The sequence below is a fragment of the Phalangium opilio genome, unplaced genomic scaffold (assembly GCF_054372755.1).
Source record: "Phalangium opilio isolate 3A_F unplaced genomic scaffold, DU_Popi_V2 ptg000055l_1, whole genome shotgun sequence".
In the NCBI taxonomy this organism is placed as follows: domain Eukaryota; kingdom Metazoa; phylum Arthropoda; class Arachnida; order Opiliones; family Phalangiidae; genus Phalangium; species Phalangium opilio.
Genome location: NW_028324174.1, coordinates 3,656,626 through 3,668,590, shown reverse-complemented (window position 1 = coordinate 3,668,590; position 11,965 = coordinate 3,656,626). Strand labels below are relative to the sequence as shown.

At 35.3% G+C, this 11,965-nt stretch overlaps 3 protein-coding genes across 3 annotated transcripts; 2 read left to right on the top strand and 1 right to left on the bottom strand.

The window, feature by feature from the left end:
• Positions 1-1,352: 1,352 nt before the first annotated feature.
• On the bottom strand, positions 1,353-3,775 carry LOC149668663 (uncharacterized). Its single transcript, XM_089840873.1, has 2 exons — positions 2,836-3,775; positions 1,353-2,743 (listed from the first exon to the last, which is right to left on the bottom strand). The coding sequence occupies exons 1-2, from the start codon at positions 3,773-3,775 to the stop codon at positions 1,353-1,355; spliced, it is 2,331 nt and encodes a 776-aa protein (XP_089696999.1).
• Positions 3,776-8,789: 5,014 nt separating this feature from the next.
• On the top strand, positions 8,790-9,528 carry LOC149668662 (uncharacterized). The gene is made up of 2 exons (XM_089840872.1): positions 8,790-9,247; positions 9,427-9,528. Exons 1-2 carry the CDS (start codon positions 9,047-9,049, stop codon positions 9,526-9,528), a joined length of 303 nt encoding a protein of 100 aa, XP_089696998.1. The 5' UTR covers positions 8,790-9,046.
• Positions 9,529-9,928: 400 nt separating this feature from the next.
• On the top strand, positions 9,929-10,617 carry w-cup (world cup). The gene is made up of 3 exons (XM_089840871.1): positions 9,929-9,989; positions 10,056-10,157; positions 10,230-10,617. Exons 1-3 carry the CDS (start codon positions 9,929-9,931, stop codon positions 10,601-10,603), a joined length of 537 nt encoding a protein of 178 aa, XP_089696997.1. The 3' UTR covers positions 10,604-10,617.
• Positions 10,618-11,965: the final 1,348 nt, after the last annotated feature.

The window sequence follows — 11,965 nt, the reverse complement described above, 5'->3', positions numbered from 1 at the left end:
TGATAACGCATCATCTTGCCGTTTCGTCTCTGAAGAATTGACGGAGGAAACGTCTTCCTTTAAATTGTCTTCGATAAAACTGACTGATGATTCTCTCGAATCAGTTGACTCCTCCGAAGTTGAATCGGACAAACTATTATCGCTATTCGATTTGGTTTGAGAATTTGCCTTTAATTCGATTTCTTCAAGATATTTTAATATAATTTCGTCGTATTCGGGATTCATAAAATATTTTATCAGGTCGTCAGTCTCCTCATTAACTTGTCGGGAAAGTTCTGTTTCACGTTCCTCTATTCTTTTCGCGTAGATAGAAGTAAAGAATTCTGGAATTAAACGCCGAAAAGTGCCTAATTCCTCCAAGGTTTCGCAAGACTCCGGAGAGCGTTTGACAGTACTCATAAAATGCATTATTTCTATGTAACATTCAATTGCTCTTAAGCTCACATTCTTACAAAGAAAAATGGGTATTCTCCATGGTACGTCTAATGGATCGATACTTAAAAAGTAGCATAGGAAAAAATAAAATTCATATATTTTTTTATAGACCATGGTCTAGCATCGGCCATAATCACCAGTTCGAACGATAAAGATTCGGCATCCATTTTGCCCTAATACCTAATCTATCGAGAATGACGTAGGCCGCGAAACATAGTTGAGGTGATCGTAAAAGAAGTGTCCGGCGATTCCCTCCTCGTTTTACGTATTTATACTCTTCCCAAATATACCCTTCACCCCTACCTCCTCATGCAAAGTGTTGCAAATATCTATAAATATCAAGGTCACTTACCCAATTTGCTCCGTGACTGATATGTAATTATACCAATTGTTCTCTTTATTTAAGGAGGTAATTTACCGTTTCAACTACCAATTCCTATTTTCGGTATTATTTCATCATTTCGCGAGAAATACTGTGACTCATCGTTGAAAGATCTTTCTTTTTCCTATGTGAAAAGCGTATCTAATATTTTGATTAAAGAAGAATCTTATTCAAATAGTTTATTTTTCTCCTTAAGCGAATGTTTAATCAGTTAATTAGCGTAACCGTAAAATTCCTTTTCGTTCCGGTAACCGATAAAGATATTTCTTAACCGTGACTAATTTTTTCATTAAAAAGGGATTAATAGCTTGTTAAGGTATTAGTTGTCATTCGCCTATCAACATGGAAACATCTCCTGATAATAAGATTATACGGTCGTCAAAGTCTAATTCATTACTTATTTCTTTGTGTTTTCTATAATAATAATAATAATAATAAAGGCTTTTAATAGGATCAGTCTATAAGTCGTTAGACTTTTTTACATAGCAGTCCGTTTTAAATTAAAATATGTAGAGATAAAACAATATGTCATGTATTATTTTAGTTTTGGGTCTTTTGGTTTTAAATGTTTAATGACTAGGTTTCTGAATTCCCTGGGTGATTTATCCAGTTTGAGTTCGGTTGGCAATCTGTTCCATGCTGTGATGCCATTAAATTTAGTACTTTTGTGACGAAACTTGTTCGCAGATGCCTCTTGGTAAAAGTTATTTGCTTGGCCCCTAGTATGATTGTTCTGGGTGTGCTTAGGGAACCAATCAGAAATATATTCTGGCAGGATCGAATTTTTGATCTTGTGCATGAAGACTAATAGGTCAAGTTCGTAGTTGAACTGATTATTGTTAATGTTGGCGATTTTACGTGCAATGGTTGCGGATGAACGTTTCTTAGTCTTTGCGATAAACTTGGCACACGCGTTATGTTGGATACTAAATTTCACCAGAGCTCCGGGATTGGCGTTATGGTAGAATATATTACCGTAATCGGTTATTGGTTTTATCAATGCGTTGAATAATAGTCTTAGAGTATCAGAATCTAAGTGACGTTGTAGTGGCCTTAACAGCCACAGACGGGTGTTGACCTTCTTCCTCGTCTGTTCAATGTGGTGAGCCCAGCTCAGTTTTTCGTCAATCCAGTGACCAATGTATTTGTATTGGTTCACACGGTTTATAGTGTGGTCATATATGCTGGTTATCCCTGCAGCGTGAAGACTTGTTGCCTTGTTAGGGCAAAATATAATGAAATTTGTTTTGGATTTGTTTAAAATTAGTCCATTGGTTCCCAATTTCGATTCTAGTAATTTCAGGTCTTGTTCAGCGTTCATTATCAGGTTGTTTAGGTTTTTGTTCACAGTAATAATGGCATTGTCGTCCGCATATTCGTTAGCCACGGAATTCTGCAGGACTGAGTGGACATCTGCTGTGTAGATATTGAATAATAGAGGGCCCATCACGCTGCCCTGAGGGACACCGTGACGGACTTTTAGAGGTCTGGATCGTTGATTATTATGATATACGACTTGTTCCCTGTCGCTAAGATAAGATGTAAACCACTTGAGCATACTTCCTCCAATGTTCATGTCTTGCATTTTTGCGATCAAAAGCTTATGCTGAACGGTATCGAAAGCTTTTGACGTATCAAGGAATGTCGTCAGTACGTATTTGTCTTGGCTTAGGTTATGTAATATCGTTTCCTGGAGGTGGAAAAATCCCGTTGAGGTTGAGTGTCCCCGCCGGAAGCCAGATTGGTATTTATACAGATGGTTCTGTTCTTCAAGGAACTCAAAAAGTTGTTCATAGGCGATTTTTTCGCATATCATGGATAAAGTGTTTAAGATTGATATGGGTCTATAGTTCTTAGGATCTTGCGGATCTCCTGTTTTATAAGCCGCAATTATCTTGGCAGATTTCCAATTGTCTGGGAAGATAGCTTTGGATAATGATAGGTTTATTATTTTGCAATAAATCCTGAGCTAATAGCTGATATGCTTTTAATTAAAGAAGATGATAGCCCGTCCAGACCGGTGGCTTTGTTAGGTCTTAAACTTTTGAGCATTTTGAAGACGGTGTCTTCTGTGACAGGCTGGAATGCTTCTATTTTTCTATTGTGGGTCGTATTTCTTGAGATTGCGGTAGTTCCGGGAGTTGGTTGGTTTAAGATGCTTTGAGTTGCTAACAGATTGTCCGCTATGTTAACGAAGAAGTTGTTGAGTTCTTCTGCTATGTCACGTGGGGATTCGATAACCTGGTGGTTGATCTTTAGGCTTTGAATATATTGAGCATTTTTGTTGCCCTTAATATATGGTTTTAAGGTCTTCCAGAAATTGGTTCCAGCAGGCCTTTGTCGAAGCTTATCCTTGAAGTAGCTTGTTTTTGCTTTAGCTAGTAAGTTGTTAACGTAATTTCTTTGCGTCCTGTACAGCTCCTGATAATGTACACCACCTTGTTTACGCTTAGTTTTTAGTTTGTCCCTAATGTGCATTTGATGTTTGATGCTTGAAGTGAGCCATGGTGCCGTAGTCGTAGGGATAAATCTTTTAATTAATGGAGCGTGTTCGTCTAGTTGTTCAACTATTTCCCTTGTCAGAATTTCTACGCCCTGATTTGGCTCGTTGAAGTTGTGGTAACATTTGTTTAAGCGGTTTTGAAGTTCCCAGACAAAGTGGTCAGTGTTCGTACGCCTATATTGCCTTATTTCTTTTAGTTCTTTGGTTATTATTGGGCATTTTATCTTCCTGATGACGTAAGTCAAATCATGATCGGAAGCTCCACATGATATTGTCTTAGTTTCGACAATTCTATCGGGGTTGTTGGTATAGACGTGATCGATAATTGTACTTGTCTCGATTGTTATTCTGGTAGGTGTGGTTATCATTTGCTTGAAGTCATACATAATTTTGCTTAGGGCTTTCGTTTTTTTAGTTAAAGGTTTAGCTATTAGATCGCAATTAGTGTCACCCATGACTATCAATTCTGTCGTTGTTGAAGTTCATTAATTCTAGGAATGTTGGAATTTCTTAATTTGTGGTTTAAGAATTTCGACATCAAAATTAACTTACAGTCAAACAACGAAACAATTGATTTTCCACGGTTTTTATCTTTACAACAAAGCCTTAACAGTTCTAATGCCTCTTGTTTAGTATAAATACCAACGGCTCGTTCCAATAGCATCACCAGTTTCTTACCATCCCTTAACGAAGAAACATCTCTCCAAGACCCTTTCTCAACATGGAGACCGCTTCTGATGGTAAACATACCTTTTAAAACATAGCCTTATGAAATAAACTTGAAATTACTTTTCGATAAACCCCTCTCTCCTTTCTTTCCTTTTAAGTTACTATCATTGATACGGGTAGTGGCTCAAAAAGGAAAATTGCTTTTTCGACTGCTAAGAAAATCAATTGTCGATATCATTTAAGCGATAAACTATATCTCACATTTGGATTTGAGAATTCGAATCTTGATATAGTTGTTCGCATTTGCAACAAAAACCGTTTTGAAACCTTCTCTTTTACCGATGACGAATTTTCGAGTTTGCTGTTAAAGATAGGACCCTTGGCTGGTTGGATGTCGGGTAACGAAGCCCACCAATTTGACGCTGTACTATCGCATCTCGGATCAAAAAAAGTAGTAGCCATTTCACGTCGCGACTCTTTAAAATTTATTTCGCAAGTCGAAGACCGCAAAACGTCGGAAATTCTTCTTAATTCGTTTGAAGCCTACGAGCTGAACAAAATCAGCGAATCGATTAATGTTCAATTGCGCAAAATTAAAGCTCATAAAGTAGTATTTAAAACAATGATTGAAATAATATGCGAACACCTCGAAAAAATTTACCATACCATATGTTTTACGAAACTAAAATAATTCCCTCACATTTATACATGGAAGAAGATCACGAAAAATTCGATAGTGTATATAGTTATTTTATCAATTACGTTTCTCCCTTTAAAATTATTAAGGAATTTGAAGTAAAATTGGCTGAACAGGAAATTGTAAATGAATTTCACAGTTACAATGTATTTGCTATTTTGGTCGGTCAGCTTACTATTTTGAAGGATAAAAGGTTTTAAATGTATTTTGGTTTGTAAATATAATTTCGATGTATTTTTTGGAAGAATGATAGGTTTTTGAAATAAACATTTTTTTTAAATTATTCTATTTCTCTTCATTATTTTTTAAGAAACCATGACTGAGAGAAAATATTTGAGAAGAGGGGTGGGGGGGTGGAGAGAGGAGAAGAAACCGGTTGGGCCGCAAGTGGCTGCCTACAGGCGGTAATAGAAGGGGGTGGGTGAGTTAAGAGAGGACGGGGGGTCTATACTGGCATCAGAGGGGTTGAGTTAAGAGAGGACGGGGTCTATACTGGCGTCAGAGGGGTGAGGCGGGGTTGGAGGGGCCTGGGGCCTATACTGGCATCCTATTCTCTACAATTGTTTAAGATTTTCAGATCCTTTCTACACGACAAGCACCTTTACTATTACTATTTTTCTCTTTAATTACTATATGCTAAATTAAATTTATAATGAAGGTTGACCAATAAATTATTTGGTTATATATAAAAATTACCTTACCTTGAGTAGTCTCCAGTTATGAACAACAATATTTCCAAAGAAACTTCGCACTGGTTGTAGGCAACTTTTTAGTGACGATCCAGTATGCAATAACTGACCTAACCTCTTGAGCCCAAGGATTCAAACACAGAAATACGAAGTCCAGCAGCCTGTCTGCCTTTTTTCCGCCACGTCCGAGTTCCTCGCGAATAGCTATGAAACGCCCATTACCACCGCGCAGTGTAAGTTTTGGCGCGCAAAATGACGTCACTAAAGATATGGGACCGTTTCTTTTCGGTAGGATTCAATAAGCAATGTATAAGGGGCATTCGTGGAACTGTGATTGTAAAGCTTCTCTCCCGATGTATTTGTAAAGTGAGGGGAGGGTTAAAGTTACGTTCCCTACCTTGTTCATCTTTCTAGACTGTAGAGAGTGAGAAACTATAAAACTTCACGAAAATCCAATTCGACCACATTCAGTTAAGTATGACTAAACATAAATACTTTCTTGTGAAACAAGAAAATTTAGCAACTAAAAAGGTACACATGGCGCTCAAAGGACCAAGATGAAACAGTATATTAAAGAAAAAATCAATATTTGTTTCTAGTATGATTGGTGAAATTCCACAAATGTAATATAATTTGGTGAGGTGTACCTCGGAATAATTTTATTTTAAATAAAACGCATTAGATACTCAATGTTTGCTAAGCATTTCATTTGGTACTGTTTTTTAGTGTGCTATATTTCTACAAAATCTTGCATTAATAAATTATATATTTTCGGGAGAAAGTTTTGGTTTTACCCCATATTAACTTGACCTAACGAAAGAAAAAAAAACTTGGAATTTGACAAGAAAAGTTAAAAAAAAGCGTTAACAGTTTCATCCTGCACAAATATAATATACGCTCGACAAACAATCTTGATTACTAATAACAAGCAAACCGAGATTGTTAAATTTTTTAGTGATTATATATGATTTAATTATGCGCAGTTCTCTCAGACCATATTTTAATTCAGTTTGAATAAGTTTTAAAACTCTTGACTCTAACGTTCTATTAACTCTGTAGGAACTCCCGAAGTCCGTTAGGAGGGTTAAAAAAATATTATAACGGGATTTTATATCATTCAACTGCCAAAAACTTTCTCGTTAATTTATAATTTTGATGAAAGTTGTTATTTTAAATCCTTTGTATCCAGAAGTTAAACTTATTAAAACTTCGTTGCAATAGCCTTTATAGATTAATAACAACCTGTTGTAGACCTTCATTATCATTTTAAAACCTTAACCCTACTTTCCCTATTCCGTTGAAGAAAACTAGATTGACAAGTCCATAATAACGCCACAAGCTCGCTACACATTAAGATAGTCGCCGGTGAGAGGTCCGAGTCCAAAATTTAAACGGAAGTCGAATGAAAGAGAAAAATTACATCTTTAGGAAATCTTGGAGGAATCACGAAATTTTCAGGGAATATCACGAAATCCCTTACGCTTTTTTGAATGCCGGCGTGAGCGATTAAAACTCTAGATTATCTATGTGTTTCGTATTATTTTATCTTTACTCGAAATGGAATATAAGAACGATGGTTTTGTCGTGGGATTTGTGTTAATTCATTCCTATTATATCTTCAGCCTTGTTTATAAATATTCAAATATACACAAATTTTAGATATCGGGTGGAAGATTCATTAATTCCGACTCTTTTCCGAACTCTACCCTCAGTTGCCGGTGTTGTTTTTTAATGGTTTTATATATTCCTGCACTTGATAACGGCTAATATATAAGCTCACAGCTTGGTCACTATATCAACCCAGAAAGTTGAAAATTAATTTTGAAAATATTTCGACCCCACCTAGAGGCTCCACTACTACTTATACTGAATCTGGTACATCACATTCCAAATAAGAACCACATCATTAAATAGAGAGAAAAATAAGGCTTAGTCCATTTTCAGGAGGAAGGAGATAGAACGACACATATTCCAGTGTCGGGAGAATATTTGGCAGGTAACGATTTAAAGGCCAAGTGACATTGAAAAGGTTCTAGATCGTGCCAATTCACCTATATTTTTGCACGCTTCCAAGTTTAGCCAGAACATGATCTCTAGGTACTCGTCCTTTAATGTACCTTTTAGCTGGAGGGAGATGAAGTACGATAGGCCTAGGTTCCAAAAAAGAGTTTGGGGAAAACTATAAATGTTGTTTGAAAAACTTATATAAAATTAGTTTGATAAAGTTTTGTAAAATTAATTCGAAAAAGTTTTATAAATTTTGTTTGAAAACCGTTTATAAATATTGTTAGAAAAACTGTTAGAAAAACTATTATAAAAATTATTAGAAAAACTATTATAAAAATTGATAGAAAAACTATTATAAAAATTATTAGAAAAACTATTATAAAAATTGATAGAAAAACTATTATAAAAATGGTTAGAATTATTTTTGCGTGCCTGAGTCATCAATTGTGACCGTTAAATTGCACTAGGTTCTAGAAAGACTTTGGAATCAAACTATTGAGCCATGTAAGGGGGCGTTCACGAACGAGCATGGAAGAACAAGTTCTTTCATGCTATGACTATCCGAATTCACCAGCGCTTTAATAAATTTTTGCAAAAACCACATCAAACCCCGCTTCTAAAGCTAGGTTTTGCAAAATTAAAAGATATATCATCTTCCCAAGATGCTAAGGAGTCTGAAACACGAGGCGAACTCAAATAATATTGTACACTGTAGAATACAACGAAAACTAATTTGACGTGTTTTGATTTTGATTTTATTTATTTATTTATTTATTGGTTTTTGTGGGTTAAGACTGCAGCTTATCAAGTACTATGGAACAATTACAAATAATTTTCAGTAAAATAGTGCTCTTAAATTAGCTGTAAAGTCTCGTTACAAGATTTATCCACTTTGTGGATTGACTCTTTTTAAATAACCAATTTTGATGGTCGCGGAAATTTGAACCATATGCAACACTACTTTAAGTGCGAATCAAGAAAATAACTTAAAGAGTATGCCACTAAGTCCTAAAAATATTTTTCAGCGTTGTTGGTGGTTGCTAAGCCTAGTTTCAAGGTTCTAAACGAGGGGCACATCCTTCTAAATAGTAGTTCAAAATCAGCCTTACTAACTTCCATTGGAGAAATCTGGGGTCCGATTCTGGAACTGTCCTTAAAAATAAGGGTTTTTTGTTAAAGGAGAAATCCTTATTCAAGACTTAAGGATTCTCTACGGGCAACACCGAAAATTGGTATTCTACTCCCGCTCTCCTTATGAGAAATCCTCTCCGTACACTTCATAAGGAGAGGCGTATAAAAGTAATAGTCTGACGAATATCCGGTTTTCTCAACCAATAACGAGTCGCGTATTATGTGTTTGTAACCATTGAGTTGTAGACTGCTTGTCTGTCTGCTTAGTTTGTGGCTCTTCTTTTCACGCTCGGTGTAGGGTGTTTCCCTTGATTTTGTATTTAGTAATTATTTTTTCTATAATTTACTTTTATATGCCATTATTAACGACCCGTAAGTACTTCTACGTTGAAAATCAATCACTTGTCTCCTTAAATTCAAGTTTCGTTCCTCACATTAGCAAGTTTGTTATGAGAAATGACCAAGGCTTAAGCAACTCCTCAAAGTTCTCTCCTTTTTATGTTAGCACCAAATTATAAATTTGTATATCAAATATGGCCAAAAGAGTAGGAAAAGTATCTAATAGGCAAAGGGAGAAAATGTTAGATTTCATGGAGTTGCATCCCGAATTGGTAAGTGGCCGATTCACAGCCACGTTCACAAAACAAATCCACGATCGACTCTGGGAAGAGCTTAATAATCAGTTAAACAGTGATGGAAGTGGTGCTGCAAAAGACGTGCCTAAATGGAAAAAGGTAAGTAATTTATTTGTTATTCTTGACGTTCATTCATACATTTGCTACGAGATACGGCATTCAAAATTTAATCATTTAAATGTTGCCATGAATGGACGTTTAAGATTGTCTTCGATAATCGAGGCTTTGATTACCTTTAAGGTTTAATTTTCATTATTTTATGTTATAATGATCTTTAGTGTTGGACTAGCTGGAAAAGCGAAACCAAAACTAAAATATCAAATGGGAGAAGAAGAAAACTGGGGGAGGAGAGAGGGAAGACGTTGATTTGTCACCTTTAGAAGTTAGATTAGCGGCTATTATTTGTGATGTAGTGATAGAAGGAAACCCATTTATTGGTGAAGCCGGGATACCACCGTTAGGTGTTATCAACGAAGGTTTGGTATGCAATCTTTTGATACATCTTTGTATTTTAATTTTCACCGATTAATTTTTAACTTATTATCAATAGGTCGCTCCAATACCTTCAGAGCTCAGCGGGAGAAATAATGAAGGTACAATCAAAACAGCCAATGGAATTGCACCTAATAAAGGATTTGTTATGGCAAAAGCAAGCAAACATCTTGCGAGCTCAATGTTTTGCAACTAAAATCGTCAACATCTGCAAGTTGTTCCTCCACATTCCAACCCACAGCCGAAACTTTTCAAGAGGAAGGATATATTCTCGCGGGCTGCGAGAATATGGGAGAGTTTACGATTTTAAATGAAAATGACTGTCTTCAAGAAGAGACAGAACTTATTGGTAAGTTTCTCCTTGAATTAATCTCAGTGAATATTTGTCTTATATTATGTATAATATTTTTGTCAGACGAAAATATCAAAAACCCTGTGGAACAAGTAGCGGGTTTTTCGAATTCCCAAGCCCGAAAACCAACGACTAAATATAATAGTTCGTTTCAAGCAAAAAAGAGTTGATAGTTTAAATTTTAAAAGATAAACCCTTAATTTATATTAGATATTAAAATATTTTCACTTTTTCTAGGAAGGAAACTCACTCAGGAAAAATCGTATGTTGAAAAAGCAACCGACGTTTTAAGCAATTTGAAAGAAAGCAAACTTGAGGCTTTGAAAAAAATGAATGAAGAAAAGGTGGAAGCTTTGAAAAAAATGAATCAAGAAAAGGTGAACGCTTTGAAAAAAATTAGTCAAGAAAAGGTGGACGCTTTTAAGAAAATTAGTCAAGAAAAGGTTGATGCTTTGAAAAATATTGAGATAGCTCTACTTAAAAGGGTCGCTGTAGAACAAGAAAAATTAAATGTGGAAAAAATGAAAGCCCAAGCTTGGAATGATGCTGCTTTGTCATTAACAAATATTTCTACAGCCATAAGCAATTTTGTAGGAAATAAGGGTTTTTAAACCATTTCACAGTACCGTCCTTCTGTTTGTTTATTTTTTAAAAGTTTAATTTTGGTTATTTGTTATAAGTCTAACATTTAACTTAGGTTATTTAATTGTCCAACTAATGTGATAAATACGGGTATAAAATATTTTCCTTATTCCTACGAGTCAAATGCTTTGTTTTTAAAAAAACCTAGTCATATGGATTTGATAAGAATTCTCTCTGGATTTGACTAACAAATGAACGATGTTTTTCAATAAATTGAAACTAGTATTATTTCAATAAATTTGATCTCTTTGTTTAAAAATTTAATGAATCACGAAAATGTTTCAGTTTTATTACTTTGTAAACCATGCGTTTGTATGGTCATTTCATAAAATAAAATTACATAAAAAATATTTCCCATTTCCATTTTATCTAATCATGAATCTCCTAACTATGCATTGTCTAGTTAATTGTCCGGGTCGCAAAAAATTGTCATTTAGCTGGGGTTGATACTCTGGAATATCGACTACTTGATTCCTTCTTACACGTCTAATCCTCCTCTCACGCAATTGCCTAAGGGTTAAATCCTCATCATCCGTGTCACTGTCTGTGTCACTGAACTCATCATCTTCAGGCTGATGATCTTGCTGTCTACGCAAATTATGCAAAATACAGCAAGCATAAACTATCTTAGCGGCAGTGGTTGGGTGGTAATGCAAAGTTCTATGTTGAAGAAGACAGCGAAAAACTTGTTTTAATACACCATTGCAGCGTTCTATTAAGCATCTTGTTTCGCAGAGGGACTTAGTATAGGCCTCTTCTGCAGACCCTTCTTCAGGATGTAGGATCGGCACCATTAACCATGGTTTTAGAGGATAACCACTGTCACCTAAATAATATTGAAGTTCAGTTTTTGATTAGTGATAAATATCACTAAACCAAGGACGTTAAGAATTTTCCCCACCAATTAACCAAAAATTTCTATGTCCATTTACATAGCTATTTTCTAAATATGTTGATATGGCAGACATGCGAAAAACATGACTATCATGCGCTGAACCGGGAAATTTGGCATTGGCATTTAATATTTGAAGGTTATGGTCACATATCTGAGTTATATAAAATTGTATTTAGATAATATGTAATTGTTAGTGGCACTCGAAATATCTTACCAGTTGCACATTCAGAGAATGGAAACCTTTCCTATTTACGTAGGTATATTCGCGAAATTGGTGATCTTGAATGGATGGAGCTACTATAGCAATGTGGGTTCCGTCGACAGCTCCAATTACGCCGGGAAACCCAGCGATCTTTGCAAATCTTTTCAGTAATAATTTTGTTTTTATTATATTAATTTTAATTTTTAGTAGTTAGCTGTACCCAATTTTGATTGT

Excerpts from the sequence above, each read along its gene's own strand:
- LOC149668662 (XM_089840872.1), top strand. The coding sequence starts at position 9,047 with ATGGCCAAAAGAGTAGGAAAAGTATCTAATAGGCAAAGGGAGAAAATG. Across the intron at positions 9,248-9,426 it reads ACGTGCCTAAATGGAAAAAG|TGTTGGACTAGCTGGAAAAG; the intron begins GTAAGTAATTTA and ends AATGATCTTTAG.
- LOC149668663 (XM_089840873.1), bottom strand. The coding sequence starts at position 3,775 with ATGGGTGACACTAATTGCGATCTAATAGCTAAACCTTTAACTAAAAAA. Across the intron at positions 2,744-2,835 it reads AAGACCTAACAAAGCCACCG|CTATCTTCCCAGACAATTGG; the intron begins GTCTGGACGGGC and ends CATTATCCAAAG.
- w-cup (XM_089840871.1), top strand. The coding sequence starts at position 9,929 with ATGGGAGAGTTTACGATTTTAAATGAAAATGACTGTCTTCAAGAAGAG. Across the intron at positions 9,990-10,055 it reads AGAAGAGACAGAACTTATTG|ACGAAAATATCAAAAACCCT; the intron begins GTAAGTTTCTCC and ends TATTTTTGTCAG. Across the intron at positions 10,158-10,229 it reads TTCGTTTCAAGCAAAAAAGA|GAAGGAAACTCACTCAGGAA; the intron begins GTTGATAGTTTA and ends CACTTTTTCTAG.